The sequence below is a fragment of the Chironomus tepperi genome, unplaced genomic scaffold (assembly GCF_022539635.2).
Source record: "Chironomus tepperi strain 1889 unplaced genomic scaffold, CSIRO-AGI_Ctep_v1 contig_196, whole genome shotgun sequence".
Lineage (NCBI taxonomy): Eukaryota > Metazoa > Arthropoda > Insecta > Diptera > Chironomidae > Chironomus > Chironomus tepperi.
In genome coordinates this window covers 1,825,081-1,849,657 of record NW_027226318.1, presented here as the reverse complement: position 1 = coordinate 1,849,657, position 24,577 = coordinate 1,825,081, and the positions used below count along the sequence as shown (strand labels likewise).

General features: G+C 32.5%; 2 protein-coding genes across 7 annotated transcripts in view; both read right to left on the bottom strand.

The window, feature by feature from the left end:
• Sh (Potassium voltage-gated channel protein Shaker) overlaps window positions 1-24,577 on the bottom strand; it is a 189,751-nt gene that overhangs the window by 119,992 nt on the left and 45,182 nt on the right. The window lies entirely within an intron of this gene.
• LOC139089940 (kinase and exchange factor for Rac A-like) lies at window positions 10,383-18,100 on the bottom strand. 4 transcript variants are annotated; one of them, XM_070639596.1, is made up of 3 exons: window positions 17,850-18,100; window positions 11,993-12,876; window positions 10,383-11,688 (listed from the first exon to the last, which is right to left on the bottom strand). In XM_070639596.1, the coding sequence occupies exons 2-3, from the start codon at window positions 12,625-12,627 to the stop codon at window positions 11,607-11,609; spliced, it is 717 nt and encodes a 238-aa protein (XP_070495697.1). In that variant the 5' UTR covers window positions 12,628-12,876; window positions 17,850-18,100; the 3' UTR covers window positions 10,383-11,606. The 4 variants fall into 4 exon arrangements, with proteins under 4 accessions (XP_070495697.1, XP_070495698.1, XP_070495694.1 ...); XM_070639597.1 differs by having other exon boundaries at window positions 10,383-11,766; window positions 17,869-18,100; XM_070639593.1 differs by having other exon boundaries at window positions 17,869-18,100.

Sequence of the window (24,577 nt, the reverse complement as noted above, 5' to 3'; positions counted from 1 at the left end):
AGAATCGAATAGGAACGAAATATGACTATGGACAGCCTAGCCCTTCTTCCTTCATCTCTTCAACCCTTTAATTCCATCTTACTAAGCACTCTTTATGGATGCATTCTAAAATTGTAATCGCTAGACCAACAGAACTATGAAAATCAGCAATTATAACCAAAAAATCAATCAAAATCATCCATAAAATCCCAAATTACAGACCATCCAAATGAAAATTATCCACCGCATGTAATCAAAGCGCAATCAATTTTCGTGCATATTCCAATCCATCAGACAAGTTCCAAAAAGAAACTCTCCACGCCTTTCGATCGTTTGAAATTTCAATTAGAAAGTAATTATCACCTCGTCCATCTCCATTTAACCTAACACAAATTGATTTGATTACTTTTTAATTAAGCCATGATTTAAACCAATAACAATATTTTGCCATGGTATAGCCAAGTCTGACTTAGAAATGATGACAATAATATTCTTGAATTAATGCCAAGAAAATATTATGGATGGAAATTAAAAAGGTGTTGATTTGTGAATTTGATCTTTATTGGAATTGACAATATTAAATCAATGTTAAATGAATCTCATAAGAGATGTTATGAAGGTTCAGGCAAACATTTTTTGATTTTTATATTCAAATTTTATGAATCGTAAATTGTAAGTCATTTAAACATCCATAAATGTCAATAAACTGACATTTAGGAATAAATTTGCTGTAAATTTATTAGAGGATCTAGGCAAGATGGTGGATATGAAAAAAGGGTTTAAAATGGTTGATTGTTCAAGGATAATTGGATAAATATAGCAATTTGCAGAGGATGGTTCCTTTATTGTATTCTAAATTATCCTTGAGCTACCTTTATACTCCCATTATTAACCATCAGAACAACAATTCGGCGAAATATTTGTTTGTGAACTTTCATGGTCGTTGTTATGTAGCAGAGATGGGCAGGTAAATTTCTCAGTACTCAAAACTCCTCATTACTTCTTAAACTTTTGATTCCCGTCATTAGCTCCTTAAGACTCTCAGCATGGGATCCTTAACATCCTCATCATTGACTTATAAATTCCCATCTTCCTTCTTGGAAGATATCTCGTGAAAAACAAAATTATTATGGACGAATTTAAGAATAAATCTACAGAGAGTACACACTCATCGTATGCTGTGTGCTGTTTAATGCAAATTCCATCCTTGTATAATTTAATTACATCTCGTTAGGGTATTATTGTCTTATCTCTACATTTAAATAGCTGCTTTTTATTATTTTCATATTTTTGAAGATTTGTTTGCATTTCCTGGGGAGCTGTTGACTTACTATGTTATGCCAAAAATATGGCATCCTAGCGAATATGCTGAGTCCTTTGGAAATGCCTTAAGAACCAACAATTCTCCTGAAACCCGGTCGTACCTAGTCAATCCACTCTAATTTCAAGAAAATCTAACATCCCGCCAAACTTAAAGCACCCACCAATTCTAGTAAGTCCTTGAATGTCTTCTCAAAATTGCAACAACAACAAAAGCTTCCCCCAGTGGAGCCTTCATCATTCAAAAGCTGTATTTTGAGAGACAATCGTCTTGTGTGTGAATGTTCCGTTAAAAGCAAAAGCATGAAATGCTTTTTTGATCTTGCTTTTCTCTCATTCTCCTCCATAAATAAATAATGACAATGAATTTACATCCTTTAAATTTTCTATGTCATTTCTTACTTTCTTATTATTATTATTGTCTTTCCGTTATTCATTTATGAGTATGTATGTGTATGTGTATAACATGAAAAGTTTGTAGGATGAAATTTTTGTTGAAGAGGATGAAGATGTAAAGAGGAAGAAGATGAAAATGACAAGCATAAAGACAAAAGATAATGCTTGATGTACATACGACAGAATGACAATAAATGAAACCCACCGTCAAGTGCCGTCGTCTTACATTAACAGTTATCATAATGGTGTGAAAAGCGCAACACACAAGAGAGCAGCTTCCTTTAATCGTTTTCCGTTGCCTTCTTGTATCTATACTCGACAAGAAGTATCTATAGAATTAGCAAATAGGTAGACACAAAAGCACACACGACACCACGAGGAGAAGGGAAACAAAAATGTATCAAAATTTATTGCCATAACTTTTGATGCGTCTCTCTTACTCTTCTCCTATGACTATAATATGATATACACACATGGTTATCAGTTACACATTTTTATTCCATTTTTATTTATTTATGAGATTTCGACACCGATGTGACATTTTGCGCGAATATTATACACATATGTACGTAATGAAATTTGATATAAACACACCAAGAACTGTTTTGTGACTCGGTGCTGAAGCAACCGATGATGAAGGATACACAAAAAAAAATTGTATTCTCTGTAACTTGTCGATGAGAATATTAGAATGTGCTGCTGCTACTTTGCTTCATACTGCTTAGTTTTTTGCGTATTTTGAAGCGCATGTCTCTTCCATCACACACATTCATTCCTTTCCATAAACTTTTTTTTTGTGCTCTGTTGTTTTTCTTTTGAACTTCTGCCTTTTATGTAGCTTTAGCATAACATTGAAAGTTTCTTTTTTTACTATAATCTCTCACTGTTTATCGTTTACATATATCAATATCCATATGTATCTATTCCAAATAATCATAAATTCGTTCATGTTCATCATATACAGTCAGACACAAAATATTCAATTTTCTGCGACAAAAAAAGTATCAGAATAAATAATGTGTAACATATAGATCGAGAAATGGAGATGATGAAGAGGAATGAGCTTAATACGATTAGATGGGATACGATTTACATCCAACAGTAAGCATTTACATACTCAGAGAAGAGACAAAGTTACAGAGAGAGGAACAAAAAAAATATATTTCCATTTCCATTTTATGCATGCTTTCCTATTGCATAAGATTCAAACATTGTTCGATGATCAAACATTGACTGTAAAACAATGAATTGTTGTTTTTGCGACAAGCGTTGACGACGATGACAAAAGGTAAAAGAATTTTTCTTTTTTTTTGTGTGGACGTTAAGAAGAAAAATCATTTTATGGCTTATGACAGAAGCAATTTCATTACACAGAAATGGGAAATAGAAGGCTTTATGTACATCAAATTCTATATTTTCATTGAATATTCTTTTTCTTGCTCTGTTTTTTTTTGCTCCATTTTTTTAGCTTTTCGCAATAGCTTTTTATTGTCCTACCCCTCATCCCTGCGACAAGTTCTTCTTCTACTCCATATTTTTATTTCCATTTCCAAGCCATTGAATGATAATAGCTAAGGCATGAAAAAAATATTTGAAAATGAGTCTTGGGGATGGGTGGATTGAGCGCATTTTTGAATTTTACTGTGTCATTTACGAAAGAGTTAAGGATCAAAAGTCTAAACGATCACAAATCAACCTATGCTGGCGTGATTCTGAATTGGAGTCGGTTTAAATCTGGTACCATACCAGAGATACACCGGAATGGTTGTGGATTTTGGATCGATTAACCTTTATTTCTCAATGACTATAAGGCAGCCTCGAGTGAACATATAACTAGGTAAAGATTTGGCTCATTTACTCCCCCCATCAATCACTAGCGATTTATCGATGTACTAGCCTTTGCAACTTGAGTTAAGGACGATTAATGACATATTTGAAAAATTATATGGAGAGTCCTTATGTCTAGTTGCTATAAAGTTCCATTGATTAACGTCAAGTTAAATGACTAATTAAATCACGTCTAATACTAGATATTACCTAGCTATGTCCACTTAGCAGGAGAAGCTTTACTGTTCTATAATAATAACCAATAGTCAACCAGACAAAGTCATCGCATTCACCCCATTTCCATCACAAAAATCCCCAAAAAAAAAAACAAAAATTTCTCTTTCATTTGAATTAAATTTGAAGGAAAAATGCGGAAATAATAAAAGAAGCCAACAAGTTCTTTTTTATGCCATTATTTTGCTAATATTGAGATTATTATAAATAAAAATAAATCAAACGATATAGCAATTGAACAATGTATACAGACAAAAGAGAAAAGGAAAGATAAGATTAGGTACATACATATATATGTGTATACACAAGAAGCATAATCGAGAGATGATAGAAGAGAATATTGAAGGTCAAATGGATGAGGAATGGCATTTCTTCGTATTTTTTTTATTTTTTGTTATATTTGCAATGTCAATTGATGATGGAATAAATACAGAATGAAGAAATAAAGGAAAGGGAAAGAATTGAATGAGAAAATTGAGAACCGACGATGATGAGACGACTTTTTTTTGCCATGAGAAGAATAATTGACGATTTTTTGTGTCCCATTTTCCTTAAATTTTATTTGATAAACGATCTCGTTTCTCTAAAAAATTCAAGTGAAATTTGAGATTCAAGATGACAGTTGAATCCATAAATGGAAAATAAAAATGAGGGGAGAAATGAAAATTCGATTTGTCATAAAAACTATCGTCTCTGCTTATTATGGCTGTAAATCTTTAGTGTCTCTCACTGCATAGCTTATTGTCTAATAGAAGACAAACCAATTTTCATTTTTTGAATTGCTGTGTAAGATATTGAATTGGGGGTGGAATGTTTAGATGCTTAAATTCTAGAGCACAAGGAGTTTGATGGAGAGATTTTGAATGATGCTGAGTTAGAGTGTATGCTGATGAGTTCGATAGATAGATTTTTATTTAAAATACATGAACCTTGAAAGCACACAGCGTGGAACGGGGGAACTATTTGGATCCAAGTTCCACTCTAGGCTGGCGTGAGATTGACCATGTACTGTATTTTACCGAATCTGCCCTAGGCCATACTGCGCAGGTGGGAGTTTTGGAGATTTTGTATGAAAATGTCGACTTGGGTCCGTAAGAAACTCAAGTCGACTTCAAGCTCTGCTTTTGGGCTTAGAAATGGTAAGTATCGATCGAAATTGTCCTCTTCATAATGTACTAGGACATAGTTTGGACAACACCTCAAAATTGATGGAAGAAAATTTCCAAAAATAAGCTTTTACTCTTCAAAAATCAAAAATGCCACCCAGAATCCAATTCAAAAAGTCACAAGCTTTAAAAACTTCAACAAAAAGTAATTTAGCCTCCCCAAATCAAATCGTCCGTAAACTTTAAGTACACCAATTTCCCCACTCATCCACCTGAGCACAGAAAATTTTCACCATCCATATAAAAATATGCAGATTTCCAAAACGAACTAGATATCGCCCTACTTGAAAAAATAAAATCTCTATCTGAATGAACATTTCAGTTCCAATCCAGCACCCTCAACAAAATTTTTGAATTTTCAAGATGAAAAAGCTTCGATTCATCGAATAAATTCTTTGGGGAGAGAGAGAAGGAGCAGAAATGAAAGATTCAAATCGCATGTGTATCATAAAGTACATGAATATAATCAGTTCAATCGTTCTCATTGTTGCTGTTACAATCATGACCATCACCCTATTTTACAAACTATTATAAAGCACAAATTCTGTTCACATATATGAAATGAGTTAGAGAGAAATAGAAATTGCTCAAGGTTGTTCAAAGAATTAGCTGAATGTGGAGCAGTTCATTCGAAACTCTTCTTTTTTGTTGCTCAATGGTTCAATTTTTTTGAACTTTAACATAACTTTACTGTTTCCACATCTACCATTTTTTGCGAATGCGAAAAAAATTAAAACGAGGAAAAATGGAAAATAGGGAAAAAGTAAGAATCCCTTATTGATTTAATAGTTACACTCATTGCACATTATACTTTATGAAAGCATTTATGCGCACGAGTGCTACTTTTGGTTTATCGCTTACTGAATGTGCAAATTTTCTATCGGAATGAATGGTAGGATGATGGAGAGAATGAAACATAACATCAGAGATGAGAGAAGAAGCAATTAAAGCGATATGAATATTCATTGACTCCTGCCCATTAACATTTTCATCGTACAGCATCCCTAACTTAACGCAATGTTGAAGTATCTTCTAAAAGCACTCAATATGTACACAAAAAAAGTATTGTAATGTTAATTATTCCTCTTTTTTTGTGCATCAAAAGCTCTTCAGCTTTTATCACGTAAAATTCAAGAGAGATAGTCTTGCTTTTTTTGTAATTAAAACCACTCGCTGTATGTAACATTTAAGCAAATATTCTGTATATATCTTGACATTCTCAAGATATTTTAATCTTACATACACTTTACATCAATTCCGCTTCTTCTTCTTTTAATTCTTTATATAAATATTGATCAAAAAAGTTTCTTTCATTCTTTTTTTTTGTATAAAAACAAACACAATTTCGAGTGGTTTTCATCAATTAGGATGTGATGAGGAGAATAAAAAAATGTTTAATATGCTCTATAAAAAATTTTAATCATATTAAGGAGATTATTTATTTTTTGGGAATATTTGGAATTGTTTTAAATTTTATGATTTTGTTAATGTAGTTTTCAGATGGATGTACAGGAGGTAGGCGAGATGTTGAGGACTTACGAGAGACAATTGGCATAGAAAGGGCTGATATTAGTGATCGTAGAGAATTAGGCTCCACACTAGAGTCACAAGCGCCTAAAATATTATATTTGGCTTTTCTACAAAAATGCAAGATTTGAAATTACCCATAATAGACAAAGCTTAGCTGTTAGGGTCAGACTAGGCAACCCTTCATTGTGAAATTGCCTCTTTTGGAGGCTTATCAATCTCTCTGGTTAGGGTGTATAAACATGTTCTAAATTGTCTACTGGATAATTGTTGTAATACAAACTAGCAAAGGGTTGCTAAGGGGGAGTGGAAGGACAATTTCAAGCCCAGAACTCAAATCATCACGAATTTCATAAGGATTCGAATTTGTCATTACAACTCAGAATCGACTTTAATCAGCTGTTATAATCCATACACCTTAATCAGCTCCAATTTAGACCCTAATCAATTTAATTGAAATACTACAATTCAATTTAAATACTACAAGAAAAACATCAAATTCTACATAGCTCAAGCCTCCTTAACCATCCCACAAAATCCAATTAAAATACATCATCAAGTAATTCAAAACTGTCAATTCTAATTGAAATTAAAAAACTTCCGCTTCTCTTTGTTGTAAACTTTCTGAGAAGTTGTTTAATAAAAAAATTATAGAAGATAGATCAAGTTTTACTCAACTTTATCTGTACAATTATTTAATCCTATCTGTAGCTGTGTGTATTTTTTTTTTTCATCCTCCTTCATTTATATGGCTTAGTTCCTCAACTCAAACTCAAACCATATAAATTCTATTCATTCATGCTGATGTGAGAAAATTTGTTTCAATTAAATATTTTTTCCCTTCTTCCCGTCACAGCTTTTTTTACTGTAAATTTCATTTCACTTCCCATTTTGACACAGCAAATGGCCTACAACGCTTTCAAATTTAATCATCATCATCAACCGATGTGAACTGTGATAAATTGACATAGCTTTATGAGCAAATTCAGTCGCTATGAATACAGATGTATGAATGCGGGAGAAAATATTATGTGTGAGGATATCATGCATATACATAGTGTGATGAGGAAATCTAACAGCAAAAAAAAATGTCTCAATTAATGTTTAAGCATGCGGAAAGCTAGTATTTTAAGGGGTAATTTATCATATTTTACAATCGTTTGCATTTTTTGTAGATTTTTTAAATGATATTTTCAGGGTTGTATCTTTGATATGACTGTGGTTAGAGAAGATGTGACTTGAGAGGCTCGTGTCTAAGCATATGTATTTGGTGTGATTGATTCTTGACTGATCCACGGGTTTTGGGTCTTTTTTGATTGTGAAAAATTCAACAAGTTGTTCACATACATGAGGAGCTCACAATTTCCAGTTAATTCGAGTCGACATCCAGCTCTGCTGCTTGTGCAGCAGCAATTAGGAACCGAAACCTGAAATTTCGCTTCATTGACGCCTTTCAGCTTACACTAACACTTTCATGTTCATACAAATTTTCTAGTAAATTTCCAACAGATACCCAGAATCACAGTCTACATCACCAACCCTGTCAATTTCTTCTTTATACATATTTTGATTATGTGAATTGGTTTGAACATGAAAAAAAGAAAATATTTGGTAGCACAAAAAGAAATCTTGAATGTGATGAAAAATATGTATAACATACACTTATGCTTATAATCTTATACACATAATATGGATCTCCTCCTTCATCATATAAAAGTACTTCATCTTGTTGACCTGATGGATTAAAAGTTTGATACGTTTCCTTTTCATGTCTGCATGTGTGTTGTTATTGCAATAAGAAGCTTAAATCTTTTGAGATAATTTTGATGATGCTAGAGAGGAAAAGAATTCGAGGACTTTATGTTATTTGTTTGCATTGCTGCTTTAATAAATTGGAATTAAAAATTTTGCTTGCCTTGGAAAAAATAATTTATGTAAATTTATGGGCTTCATGTATTGATTTTGGGTTTATTATTCAGAATGTTATTGTTTCATTTCTGTGAAAATAAATTAGATGACGTAAATTGACAGACTTTAGGGTTTGAAAGTTATTTCATGTTTTTGCGCAATTTCTGAATGTCTTGAACAGTCTTGAGATTCTATTGATTTTGATATCAATCCATACAATGTCATCCATGAAAGAATTGACCGAAATTCAGTCCAAAATCAAGTGTCAGTTCCGATTAGCCTTAATAATATAGAAAAAAGGTTAATCTATGCCTGTTCATTGACTTTTCTGACCTTAATGTGTCTGATATGTTTTATTGTCAATATAATTTATCTTATTCCTTCCAACAATATCATATTGTATAATTTTAAGGCACATACTCATCATACCATGACTCATCAATATTCAATCACTTACTTCATTTACCAAAATCAATTTTATGCGGAAATTCCAAGAAAAAATAAATAGATATCCTTTATTACTATATTTTTTCATAAAAACCCAAAAATATTTCCTCGTTACCCAAAAAAAAGAAAAAATCCATCCACAACTCAACTATAAATAGATCACGTCCCAAGATAGTATTAAAGTCTTCATATCGATATAATTTAATATCAAGATGCATGACGTACAGAAAAATGTAAGAAAAGGACGAAAAAAAACTGATAATTAATAACATATCCACAATAGACTTATACAGTCATTGAGTGTAAATAGTAACAGCAGCAAGAAAAAAAACAATTTTAATCAGACCCACACAATATGAAGTTGTAGCGAGCATTCCACATACAGCAAATATTCGCACATACAGTCTCATGTGAATTATTTATTGTGTCAATATTGATAAACATATGAACCTTTATCCATAGGTATATCCTATATCCAATACAACAAAAAATGAATACAACGTAACGAATGAGGGTGATAATGCGAATATAAAATATATATGCACGATGTCGTCAAACTGTTGGAATGAGTTAAAGGTAAGCGTAAATATGTAAACAATTTCGAAAACATTTCCTTTGTAGACCTAACAAGTAGCAACAATAATACACTGTGAGGCACATTGTAAGGTAGCCATAATTGTTTAACACACCAACAGGAAATCGGAAATGTTTGAATTAGACTTTTTTATTATAATCGTGACGTTAATCCATTTTCTATTTGTATAAATGAGGTTTTGTGGAATTTTTTGATCGGGAATGTCTTTAGCACTGTAGGATGACAAGATTGGTGTGACTGAACATGCAAAATTTTGGAATTTTTACTCACTTTTCCACAAAGAGCGTGCTCGCAAGAGCAGGTTATGTCTGTTAGGGTATTATTGACATAGTTTAGGATTTTTTGGCATTTTTTGAATGTTTACCGTGTTCCTTATTAAAATGTTTGGAAACCACTGCTCTATGGACTGTAAAAGACCATAAGAGCAGAACTAGTGATTAAAGCTTGTTAAAACCACAAGATTAAGTATATTAAGTGCAAAATACATAAAATCAGTAAATCATGTTCGATGATAAACAGGAATTCAACACCTATATTCATCAAACATCCAGTATAGACACCCCAAACCCCTCACAATTGTAAAATATATCATATTAATATAAATTCAGTAAGTATACTTACATGTGATGCTAAATTATAATTTATGTTTAAATATTAATGTATTTTTTTTTTATTCTACACACATAAAACAAAAACTTTTCTTGGCAAATAGCAGCATAACGAAGAAGAAATCAGCAGCCGATTTAACTCATACATATAAAAACCATGCCTCAATGGCGACAATTTTCAATTTTTGTGGTGAAATTAATTTCTTCTTTTTTCCTGCTTTGCTTCTGTAACTGACCATTGGCAAACAATTTTTACATGTCACACTTCCATTACTGTTGTAAAAAAAATTCAATATTTAAATGAAAATGAAAATGCAAAGGCAGGCATACATCAGGCTAAATGTTGCGTGCAAAATAAATAAAAGCATTTTTGAGTCGGTTTTTTTTCCTCATTTTTATTATTTTTTATACAATTCTCATGATATGGTCATATATGATGTCTAACAACAATGTATGTGGATATAGAAACAATAACAGCAATAACTTTTGTAATCAGTAGGGAGCTATTTAATTTCAATATGAATATATAATGAATTAAATTGTATGTTAAAAATGGAATTGTGGGGAAAACCATGTGAGTTGACATTGGAATGAAGATTGCATTAATATGGCGTTAAGTTGTAGCTTGACTTTTAATTTTTTAGTCTGTAATCTGATAGAGCTTTGGGTACGGACCAATATAAATTCTTCCCGAATATCACAAATTGATTAATCAATCAAAAATCCAGTTTCAGTGACTCTGAGTAGGTCGTGACTGCCTATTGTCGGATTTCAGGTCAATCAACCGACTTAAGGCATTAGGGCTGGTAGTATCCTTACCATAAATACCCATCTTTACTCTAATCATACCCGAAATTCTTGAATGTAGCCATAAACAGATCCCAGATCATCCCACTTAAATCCCTTTCAAACCACACAACAAATCATCCTTAAACCCCAATAATCATCCCAAACATCAAAAGTCACTCAAAATGCATTGAAATCGTGACAATTCTCACGTATGTATTCCATAATTTGATTCAACTGTTATTGCGTCTTAGGCATAAATGTAGGCTCTTTGTTGCCTTAGTATGCAATTATACGATTACAGAGCAAGAATGTCGTAATCAAGGCCGTTCTCAAGGATATACGTGTTAGCCGCATATAACGTAAAATAAATATTAACATTGTATCGTTCCGGACATGTAGGAGGTTGTGATCATGTAGGGAGTAAGTAAGAATCTCCATTCTAATGTCAACTAAAAATTCAAATCCAAAAGATGACCAAAAAATAATAAAACTCAATCACTAACAACTAATTATAATTTTTACAGCTGATGGTTCCACCACAAATGCAGTCTCTGCTTACACGATGACTCATAATTGCCGCTGTCACGTTATCAGTTGTGCTTTTAAAATTAGACGAATGTCCATGGATATGATGAATGAATTAACACAAGAGATTCATGATGATGATTGATTGACTGATTGATACACATTCATATAATTTATGTATAAAAAGCCGGTGAAATTTTTTTGATTCGACTCGTCAGGCAGTGAGGCAAAAATTAAGGTACATTTTATGTTTTTTTGTGAAGCCACAGCACAGCCACAGCGCAATTAAAGAAGAAAAAACTTTTTTATTCCTATTTTGCGTCTTGGATGAATAAAGAGCAAACGATTGTGAGTCGAGAGGGGAGAACTGAGAGGGAGAGAGAAGAATAGACAAAAGAGAAATCATTATCTGTGATTGTGTGTGCGAGAAAAAACAATCCCCTCTCTGTACAGTCATACATTTTTGCGAAGCATGAAAATATATCAAAAAAAAGAAAAAGAAAAAAAAGCATAAAAAGCTCTCACCATTGAAAAGCTTTCAGCAATAAAAATGAGCTTTTTTTCTTCTTCGTCTGCACACATCAAGGACTTGCTTGCAAATGTGTATGTGTGCGAGAGAGAGGAAAAAAAAGAGAAACAGCAGCAATAAGGAATAAAAAGCTTTTTCATACTTCTCTGCCTTGTCTTTGAGCTTTCGTCTCGGTCGTCTCATGAGTTGATCTTGCTCGGCCATTCCTCGTCCACGTCCACCAGCATTTCCGCCACCGCTCGGTGCTCGCGGTGCTTTTGGCTTCTCCTTTTTCTTCTTCTTCTTTTCATTCTCTTTTACGATTTTCTCATTCAGGTTCTGCTTCTTTGGACTCTTTTTTGGACTCTCTTTCACTTGCATTTTCTTTTTCTCACTATTGCTGATGACGTCCCCTCCGGTGTTACTTAATATCCTATTATTTATACTATTAGTTAAGGCTGATTGATTTTGCTGTTGCAGTTGCTGCTTATTCTTATTATTATTATCACTAATGCCGTTGTTGAGTCTTAAAGCTGTTGCAGTAGTTGTGGTTGATGTGGGCGTATAAGCAACCGTTAGGTAATTATGATTGATTAGTGTCGTATTATTATTAAGCAAGTCACATTCATCAACAAATGTTATAAAACGCTCATGTGGATTTACAAAAATATGATTATTATTATTCTCGACATCCTGGACATTCAAGCGTGGCGGTTGCTGCTCTTCTTGATGCTGCTGTTGCTCAACATCATTCTGTTCAGTCGGTGACTTCGCCCTAACTGCACTTGATGCCCCCATTCGAATTTGTAGTTTTCTTATGGCTTCCTTAAATTATTTCCTTCCACTTCCAAAATTCACCTCAAATCTTTCTCAGTTTTTTTCTTGTGCTGCTCACTTTCAGTTTTTTTACTCCTTTTTTGTGTGTGTCTGTCTTCTTATTGCTCCTGTTTTTCTTGTTCCTTCAAACATCAATGCAGTACTTTTAACGATTTTTTTAGCTTTTTTTACAGTCACAGTTTATTTTTTTCTTTATTTCACATTGGGGTCCTTTTTATCGTCATTGATTGCATTCAAAGTGTGGCAAAAAATAAAATTATGTTTTTTGAGTAACCCCGGAGAAAGCGGGTAAGAGAGAGAAACAGAGAGAGAGAGAGAAAATCAAGGGAGGAAGAGAGAGGGATGAAAGAAGAAACAAGAAAATGTCACAGAAAGGCCAAAGTGATTATTAGACAGTTTTTTTTTCCTTCTGTGTCTACGTGCTCATAAGAAATCTCTCAATTCTTCATCGACATCAGCATCGCCAATTAATTAATTTTAGTTTGCTTCTTATTGGCTTCTAATTAGCTGATTTTGAACGAAGAAATGAAAAAGAAAATATTATTGAATGAATGAGAGAAACCCGAGCTGTATATGATGACTTTTGGAGTCATGATATTGGATTGTGGAAGAGGACATGCCACAAAATGATCAAATAGCTCCAGAGGCTTATACAATCAGACGGAATCAGACATTTATGGAGTTTTCTGATGCAACATGTCAAAGACCAATCTTTTCTGAGTACGATGCAGTAAATCACTTAGCAAAGGTATCGTGGAGCATACATTGAGAAGCACTGACATAGGCCATCATGGACATGACTGACATGACCTGTCAAACTACCTGCAGTCCCACATAAACTCGTAGAAATTCCCATTTAACCCACAAACATCCTCAAAGTCACAACAAATCAAACCAACACCACCCGATTCTCATACAAATAAGCATGAATAACAGAGAAAAAGACATCCAACAAAAATAATGGCAATAATCCAAACGAGCATTAGAAAAGTGACTTTATTCATTGCTAATTCATTGAAATATTTTCTTTTGTCATTTTCTTATATTAAAGATCGACAAGACTTGGGCTTCTTACTCTGTGCAACAACAAAATTTCATCTATCTACATATTTCTTATTTTTAGCAATTCTCTTGCCTTTCTCTTTCACGTATGAATAATTCAACAACTTTCACTGAATCTAAATGTTTATAGAACTTTTATTTTGTGCCATCAAACTTTTACATGTGGATGAAATTTTGTTGTTCTACTCGCTCTAGGTCGTTTGTTTTGCCCTTAGAGCATCGTAAATGCGTATCATATTCTCACTCGTACATCTTGTCTTGTTTTGCTGTTTTCAGCTGATATGATAATGATGAAATATTAAGGACGCACGGCGTGGCATTTTCTTGCGATTTTGAGGCTTATTTCTCAGCTCTTAATGAGGATATTTATATTCTTGAGTTTTTATGTCAGTATAAAGTCTTTCCATTGGTTAATATGGATTATTATTAGTGACTTTGAAAGTTTGCAATATGAAGAAATTTGAAGGACATTTATTTTATGTGAAATGTGGCTGATTAAAGTTTTATGGGGTATTTTTTCTATAATTTTAGTTGCTTGATATTTGACATAAAGATTGGTGATTCTAAGGTGAATTACTGTAAAATGATTATTTGCTGACAGGTGATCGACTGGACGTTAAAGCTTTAAAAGTTTTAATTCAAGTTTTTGAAAATTTTGGGCTATTTTATGTAATTGGATCCTTAATTTTCTTAGTTTTCTACATTTCTACTTCTATACCAGTGGTGCGCAACTTTTTTTTGAGACACGGCACACTTCAGTTCTAGAAAAATGTTGGCAGCTCAAGATTCTTCGCGGAACACCAGTTTGCCGCAGCACACTGGTTGCCTACAACTGATCAATACATCCCATAAAATAACAAGAATTAATTATGCTGAAAGCTTTATTTCCAACATAAATCATAGATTTCTTGAACTATTAGCAGCATATTTTATAGACCATTGAAAATGAATTATTGATTTTTCGTGAATTATTTGAAATACTCTGTTGCTCAAAAAACGGGATAGTTTTATATCTATTGGGTATAGTCATAAAATTCTGATTTAATAAGCTTATAGCAACAAAAAGTCGAGGCTGGGACATAAAAAAGAGTTTGATGGTTGTAATCCGCAAGAGTACGGACAAAAACACAGATATTAAATTAAAAAAGGACACTTCATACTTCACTAGTTACATAGGAACTCTAAATCATAACAAATGACAGAGAATTCTGCTATGTTCAGGAATATCAAATCAGAACGAGTGCATAAGAGACTAGAAATGCCTGATATTCAAGCCTAACTCATTTGTCATATTGATTCTATTTGTCATCACTGCAGGTATGAAAATAGAAACGAGCAGCACGTTCCGTACACATATTTAGATAATTCATTTTACAAATTAGTGAGATATCTCCAAAAAAAGTCATTTTTCATGCTGTCTATCAGCAATGCACACTCATATAGAAAATCAGAACACGATTTTACTCAAATTCTTCTTCATATAATAAAATTGATCCAATAATTCATCACAATCACAATAAAGCATTAACAATGTTCATTCCGATATTCATATTAATGTCTATTCTTCTTTATTTTAGTCTTGAAAATAACAAAAACAAAAGAATCAGCTTGTTTGAATAAATAAACACGTATTGGCAATATCATTATGTTTATTGCACTTCCGAACGAACTCATTTCATGCTGAATCAAGTTCAAGGACTAACTTAGAAGCACAGAAAAAAATCAATTCACTTTAAATCACATTTGCGATAGCATTATGAGGATTATTAGCACTTGAGGATTTAATTTCACATTAAGGACTGGAAAGAAATCCACATAGATTATAGTCGTGGACGTAAGTGCTTATTTGCTGATGAATACATTAAGGAACAAAATTAGAATTAAAATTGTAGCTTGATGTTTGCTATGAAATTGCTTGATGACCTCAATTATTGATTTTATAATCTCTTAGGAACTAGAAGTCTACAGCTGCTTCCATCAAAAAAATTTCTGCAACATCATGTATGTAACAAAACATGACATTTGAGACAGCAATGTATTACAAAAGACATCAGCATCATAATATGAAAATAAGACCATAACTTTTGAAATTCATGACTGTCTATGGTACATGGAAATAAACATGAGGAGTCCGCATTCTAAAATATTCTCATTGTTATACTGTATGTAGATTTACGTTCCATTTTGCATCTTTATGGTGCTTAAAAAATTTATCACTGTCCCTTCTAGACTTTATTGCAATTACTGACATTTTTTATTCTAATGGATAATGCTTTGGGTCAAATTGGATGGAAAGTTTTTGCATATTGTCGGAGCTTTCAGAGATTCTTCTTCGGAAGTGTTACTTGAACTGTACTCTACATGTGGCTATCCGAAGTCTCGTTTTCAGAAGCTACATATTACAGAGCTAGCTTGAAGTTCTTTAACGGTATCTTCAACTATACAATGAGAAAGCATAACATTATAGCCACATGCTCTCATCCTAACAACTTCACAAACATTATCTAAATCCACAAACAGCATTTAATCGAAAAACTAATAGAAAATGTTGAATGACTGCCTCATTCAGATCCATAGCAGATAACAAAAACTAATTAAAAGTTAATTCGACTTTAATTTAATTTTTATCCGGCTTTTCGATCAATATGACTGGCTTTATATGCTCAACGAATCAAGAACACAGGACAAATCAATACTTTTTTACTTCCACTAAGTCACTAGCATTTTTGATTAAATCTTTATCACACTTCGCACCTGTAACGTTGATGAGATGGCAATGAAAAGTTGGTGATAAGAGTCAGGCGGCTCATCAATTAATAATTTGATCATTCCGCAGTGCCTCCAGTTGAGGACCAAGAAGAAGAGGTGAAAATGTGAATCATTTTTTCATGTTTTCTTCAGTCGCGACATTTTCTAGTTTTTTTGTGTGAATGAGTAAGTTTCGGTGCTGTAGAATCGTTTTGTAAATTCGTTGAGATTGTTTTTTGGGTGGAAATCTATTAATAGGCATTAATGGCTTGAGTTTTGGAACTAAATTCAGACAAAATAGTCTCAAGTACTCTGAAGTGACTATGTTCCTAAAATGACATAAACCAAGAATATCTAGACAAATTACTCCCTTGAATTCAGACTCAAAATCAGCCCTACGATCAATAAAATTCCAATTATGCACCAAGTTATCACCTGCCCAATACTTTGCACCCATGCCATGCGGAACCAAATTTATGGAACTTTTACATTCATCCAAACACACTTTATTGAACACAATAGCACTAACATCAAGCAAGGATTCCCATTTTGTCTTCATATTCTTCATCGATACTTTTGTCTGATAGACAGTCTATGTTGCTAGAATAGACAATAGCAGTTCTTCATTCTAGGTTTTACGTGCGAAACAACATGAAAATCTTAAGAATTTCCGCGTAGATTTTTCTCGAAGGAGCTTTAAACGCTTTCAGATTCACAAGTTCACCTTGATGAGGATCAAAAATTTTAGACAGTCTGCGTAGAGAGCTGGGATATAATTTGACAGAAACACCTTTTTTGGTGAGAAATGGAAAGCAATTTGCAGACGTCAGCAAGTTTTCTTGTTCATTAAGATTCAAGGATCTAGAAAAGTTTTGCTGAATTTTTAAGACAGAGACTTAGTTAATCATTTCAGACACAGACGATTCACAATTTTATGCAAGAACGTCATCACTAACCCATCCGCAATCCCCAAGAAAGCAATCAAAATCACATCAAAGCTCAGTTTCCTTTCCACAATTTAAATTTATATCCAAATCTATTCCGACAGTCGACACACTTGCATCATTCACTTAAACTTCATGTCCTCTTTATTCATTCATCTGTTCATGGGGATTAAACTGTTCCTTTAACTGTGACTTTTTTCTTTTCCGCTGGTTTTTCCACAACTTCTTCTTTTTTATCATCAACATTTTTATGATTTTTTCTTTTTTTGTGCACAGAATGAGATTCTTGTCTCATATGGAATGGAAAGGGATATTGTACATATGTGAATGTAGCAACAGCACAAATAAAAAATAATTCTTATCGATAAAAAGAAGGAATTTTAAATAAGTATCGTCCTCTCTCACTTTCTCTCTCTATATCTCTCTTACTTATTCGTGAATAACTTACGATGATGATTATTCGATAAGATATAATCACAACCCTCTTCCGTTTACTTCTTACAATTTAATAAGAATAATCGATGCACATTACATTACAATGTAAGTAAGTCCTTTAGGTATGTATATATAAAAAGTATATTTTCCTTCCTTCCGATGACTTTGTTTTTTTAAATAGAATTCACAATTTTTTTTTTTGTTCAATCACAGTGAGTAATGTACACATTTATGTATACGGAATACACGATAGAACAACGAAAAGCATACACGAGAAATTATATCACAGAACTAAGCACCGATATGGCAACAGCAAAATTTTTACTTCACGGAAAAGCTCTCGATTGAAATTTCTCTCTTTGCTCAAAAAGCTTTAAAAAAGCTCACTTCCTTATTTCCTTAGTTGCTGAGAGTTTAGTTCTCTCACATAGGCAGCTGCGGCATTAACAACAACAACAAATACACTTTCTCTTCCGGCTTTTTATTTAAGCTTTGATATGCGTACAATCATGATATGAAATCTGATATTTCCTTTCTGCTTTTGTCATTTATTCACTTGTGTAATCCTATAAGAATGTCATTGGATATTTTTGATGTATAAAAAGTTAATCTCCGGAGGATGAATTTCCTAGACTTGAAAGTTTTGGTCTCTTCGATAATGAAGTGAAGATTATTATTTTTTTAAGGTGTGAATTTACTTCTTTTTGTTGGATTTTCTCACGTGCGGACGATAATGCAGAGATTATTGGTCATTAGATAATCATTGTGTGAGGAAATGGAGTGAACGCTTAATTGGATTTATCACAAAGAGTTTTGTAATGGACGTATTAATTGGAATTGATTTTTAAATTTGAATTTTTATGTTGAATAAGCTGAATTTTTGAGTTATAAAATTGCAATTTTTGAAAATTTTCACTTTGATGTTAAGCTTGGCATTAAAATTGAGTTTGTTAAGGTTTAAAAATTTTCTGGACTTTTTACTTTAATTTACAGTCTTTCACTTTGAATTTTGTGTATTTTTGCATAATACTTAGCACTTGAAATTCAATTTTTAAAAGATTTTATTTTAAGTTCCACTTTAGTTTTTCAGAATTTTTCCAAAACTTTTCATTAATAACATTTTAATTTTTTATAATTTTTTGAAGTTTTGTTCACAAAAGTTTCATTTATTTTTAAGAATTCTTTCAATTCTTCTTCATCTTTAATTAATTTGATATGTTAATTCACTCGATGATTCCAGTCTCTGCATTTGATAATTTATTGAATTTTTGAGAGTTTTAATAGTTCTTGAATCCTTTGTTTTGATAAACTAGTGTCAAATTTCAAATTTAAAATATTTTAAATTCCAACAAATTTTTTAAATTTCTTCACAAATTTCCATTCAACAATTCTTCAATTTCACAAAATGCTCGAAAATTTTCTCACGTATCACTTCCAAATGCAAAAATCCTTATAATTTCATTTTTCACCTTAACCCTTTTTCATTCATGCATACTAAGTTCCATACAGTATGTTTGCATCAATTTCATTTTTTCCAAGTCACAGATTTCACAAATTAAATCCAATGATCAATTTTTATATTTTATTCAAAAACAACACAATTTTTTGTCCTTTAAGATTAATAATCTCCTGCAAGTGCCAATAGGAAATAGAACATCTGCTGCTAAATCCTTTTAAATATTCATTTTTATCATTCTACTCAGTTCTTTATAATTTTTCAAATTCTATGTTAGCACAAAAACATGTTTTTATGAAATTTTCACTAGATAGCATGAGGATAGATCCTTGAACCCCTTTTTTCTTGATTTATTGAGTTTATGAATCGTTTTGCACAAATGGTTAGGTGGACGGTTGTGTGACACAGAATTGTCGTCTCATGAAATTTGATAGGATTGGCCGGATGCTTTCAAAAATTGTGTAAAGTCAGCACTAGAGTTCAATTATGTTCAACATGAAATTCAAGTCAATCTCCTCATTTACAAAATCATGCAACATCAAGTATATCAGTTAATGTCAACAATTTATCTGTACACAGCACAGCAAACAATAGAATCGGAACAAATATCATGTAATCCGTGCAAAAAAGCTTTTTATTTTAATCACAACCTATTTATTTCATAATAAAGCTTGTAATTTCATAAAGCACTGTCAGAACTTTTCACGTAGTATGTGAGAATTTTATGTGAGCACTATTAGGGTTTTATGCACGATATTCAATAAATTGCAATGCTTTTTGTTGTTTTCGGTTTTTTTAGTAAATAATAGTTTAGTCTGTTTTGTTTTAATAGATAATTGTGATTGTCCGTTATGTGACACACTTGATGGTTGTACTGTTTGTTTTTAGTACACTAATTGCCACTTAGTTTGCTGATTTTATTTGTCAAATTGACGTAATTTGCATTATTTTTAATTTTGTCCATTTTACAATATTCACTGTTTATTGCTCTATAGGTCATTAAGGTTTGATGCTATTCCTAACTTTCACACTAAATACTATGCAAAATGTCCAATAATGTCTCTTAAATGAGATCCAAGTAGAAAATAGTCAAAACTGAGCTATTCTATTAGCAACTTTGCAAAAATATTAAATGTTCCATCTTGCAGTCATAATGTCTAGTAAATGTCACAATTCCTCAAACCACATCACAAGTCATAAAAAAGCAAAGCCACACAATTGACTCCAATCGAACAAAACGTCAAGAAAAATTTTATTTCCAAGAATTTTCTTCCTTAACTGTTGCACAGACACAAAAAAATCAATTTCCACTAGACTGTCTAGAGAGTCGAATCAATAATATTATTTTGCAAAAATATTCACAGATTTTAGTCACATAGAACTGGTTAATATTCCTTATCATAATCACAAATTTACTAAAATTATCACCAACAATTAAGAATGTCCTTCAGACTGTACACCAAAAAATAAAATCCATAAAGTACAGCACAACTTGAGTTTGACAATAAAATTTAATCTAAATTACGCACGTGGCTTCACACCTCATTACGTTATCGTTAAAATTACATCAAATTTTATGTTAATGTTCATTAAACTTCCGGTTATTTCAAATCAGATAGTCATGTAGATAGTCTTTGCTTTTGGAATACTAAGCGAGCACTTAAAAAATCGTCTAGAATGGCAAACAAAAGCAAAAATGAGAAAACTTTCCAGTTCTCAATTCACTTCTTTCCTCTTATTTGTCTTGAATATGACGACAAAAGGCACTGCTGTTTTATATTCACACACTACAACAATAACAATGACAGTGAGTGCTTTTGAATTCCAAAAAAGTTCATTTTATTATGATAATCATGGAAAACTATATAAAAAATTGTCTTTTTTTCCGCTGGATTCCAAACAGAATTGTTATGACTTACGAGCATGCCGAATGGCAGTGATAGTAAGCAACACACACGAAAACAGTCTCTACTTTTGTTTTAGTTCCTGTCTCTATGCGAACTTTTTTTTTGTTGGATTTCCAAAAAATATAATTAAAAAGAAGAAAATTTTCCTTTTTGTCGACGTTGCTTGCGAGAGAGTCTGCTTATTGTTGACTACGACTGCAGAATCTGTTAGAATAACAACCGTTCAGCAGGAAATTCAAGAGCTTTCTACTCCTGCCGTAGAAAAAAAAAAGTTTTTCTCTTCTCCATTTTTCATTCGATGTTAAACATTTTGTTGGCCTTTCCGCCGCTTTTCATTTCTGCAACTAATACACTCAATGGTACATTGAGCACAGAACAGGAAAGGAAAAGGCAATGAAGAAGGAAACACAAAAAAAAAATGGAGACGATGGCTGCCCTGCTTTTTATTTTATTTTATATTTTATCATACTTTTTACATTTATTCTTTTATTGTATGTGCTCTCTAACTATGTAATTTCGTGCACGATAATTCCTTTACATAGAGCTTGTCTCTGTCTCTAAGCTTTTTTTGGTTTTTGGTGTGTCTACCTTCTTCTCTCTTTGAGAACCGAGCTGTTATCACGATATATTTGTTGAATGCGAATTGACTTCATTTGGGAAAGTTTTCATTGTCTTGGAATCAATTTTTAGTGTCCTAAAGGGTGGTTTTGGGGTTGAAGCTGGCAGATTGAATATGGAATTGTATGGAAATTCTAATTATTTTGAAATGGGAGCTTAGAATCCTGAATGATTAGAACAGTTTTACAAATCTTGAGTATTTATATCAAATATGCTTTACACAGCTGTTATGACGTCATAACGGCAACTTTAAGCCTCTTTGAGCTTGATGAGTCAAGATGAGTACTGTAAGAGTTGCTTAGAGCTTACTTAAAGCTAGATTTAGTCTAATCGGTATAGCTACATGTGATCCAAGACAACAGTGGATAGAATCCACCGAGTATGACTATATACTTCAGTTACGCTGGTCTAGGGACTAGTTTTGGCTATTCTACTTTAATTGAGCCTCTTTAAGAATCAGTACTGGTTCCAAAAACTTAATGAAAATCAATGATTAGTGAGCTTAATTAGCTTGATTGCATTCTGAATTTAATTGCTCACCTCGCTAAACGTTTCATCAAAGGTTCCTTAATATCCCTCAATATAAACCAGCAACAACATTCAAACTACAAATTTCCGCAAGGATATTATTCATAATTACAATTTGACAAGAATTTAATGAATTATATCATTCCCATACAATCACAGTCACAGTGGCAATAAAAAAAATTTCCACTTGAACAGAACAGAAAAATCTGCATTTTTATGTATATACATACAGAGACGCATTTACATATGCTATACATACACTTATGTTCACATCTGTATGTTGAGCGTGACACATTTCTTTCCAATTCAATGTCATCAGATTGCATGTTTTACTACAGAAACATGTGGTTGTTAACTTTTTTTCCTTCTTTCTCCCATCGACCGCCCAGCGATCCTTTCTCCTTCCTTAATATCACATTCACTTCCTTTCCGCTTATTCTTGCCTCCTTCTTACATATACTTAGAAAATATAAAATACATTCATCAAATCACATTCCGAATATAAATGCATTCATAATGCAGGAAGGAAATATATTCTCTCCGTTAGGTTTCTGTATTATTATTTATACTAAATTGAATGTGAAATGAAAGAGAAAGCAAGAAATTGTTGAGGCAATTTGCGATGGATTTTCTGCTTTACATGACGATTACGTTCGACAAAAGTTTTTGAAGGTAAAATTTTACATAAGAATAGGCTTTTTAGGAGAGACAATGGGAGTTGAATAAACTTTGAGTGTGCCATTGACTGTCTATGAATGATGAGAAATTGTTAGGAATAATAGTTCAATGGATTTATGAGATTTTGTATGTGTGGGTGGGGGTAATGCTGGTTTCATGGATTTTGATGTCATTTTTAGGTTTGATTGATAAAGACGCATCCTTGTGGAGGCTATTGATGGAGACAGTGTTGCACTTGGCATTGGAAATTGGCAAATGGATGCCAGCTTCAGGTCAACATCTATGAGAGTTCATAGAATTCACAATTGATTTGCACGACCAGCGAAGTAAGTAAAATCCAGCAGTAACTCTATTATGACCCACATATCCTGCATGACACTACACAACCCCAAAACCCAAAAAAATCCTATCAAATCATTAAAAATTCAAATCTCATTCAATTCAAAAACATGATAAAATTGTCATGCATGCTCAAACAATACCTGACCCACCGCACATGCAAACACATACATGCACATAAATTCATTTCACCCCAATTTTAAAACAGAACAAAAAACTTTATTTCGCATAATTTAATGAAAAAAAAATGTAATTTGGTGACACGAGAACGAACGAAAAATGGAGCATTGCGAAATTAAATTAAAAACTTTCCATATCATGGTCACAAAAAAATAGTGAGACAGAAGCAACGGAATAACTTGAACAAACAAACTTTTGAAACATGTTTCAAATGGAATCAAATTTGAGAATTTTTATGCAGACGAACTAAGAGACAGAAGTGCATTTTGGGCTAGAAATGAATGTGACAAAAGTGTGAGCAACGAACGGATAGAAAATTTTAATTCCTCAGCTGCTTTATTTGCTCATTTTTTTGATTCATGAAGCTACGTGATGTGATTTATCGACGAAAGTAGTCAAAATGTTACCAACAAAAATGATGAATAAAAGAAAATAAATTGAGCATCATCATAGCAAAAGTAGCATAGCTTATTATGATTGTTATAAGAGAAAGTTCTTCTTCTATTGCCAAGAACCGTATTGTATTCAAGATGACAACAACAATCATTGAGCTTTTTTTATATATTGTCTTGCTGAATAATGACAAGCAATGCTGCCACAATAATTCAGATACAAAAAACTACTCAGTCATCAATCTAACTTGAAATTGAGTGATAAACAAAATCAGGCAGATGACATAAGTTGTTTCAGGAGTTGTTTTATGGAAAAGATAGAGTTTTATGATGTGGTGGGGATGGCTATATTGAGTGATGAGTGAGATGAAGTTTAGAACTATTCCTAACAGGCAATTAGTATGTTTTTGAGAGCCTGTTAGGCTATGCAAAACTCGAAGTCGACTTGAATTTTAAAATTGAGTCAATTCAACCAGAATTATACAAAATCTGAGTCGCCTTCAAACTCTGGAACTATGTGTCGTCTTCCAGTCACTAGTTTATAACTTATTCCAAGCCATGTGCCATTTGGAATTGGAATGATAGCGGACATTAATCCTGATTCTAATTCAAAAACCAAATTGA

What these genes read in the sequence shown, in the direction of transcription:
- LOC139089940 (XM_070639596.1), bottom strand. Translation starts at nt 12,627, where the DNA reads ATGGGGGCATCAAGTGCAGTTAGGGCGAAGTCACCGACTGAACAGAAT. An exon ending in CTCAAAGACAAGGCAGAGAA is followed by an intron (nt 11,689 to 11,992) that starts GTATGAAAAAGC and finishes TCTCCCTCTCAG; the next exon opens with TTCTCCCCTCTCGACTCACA.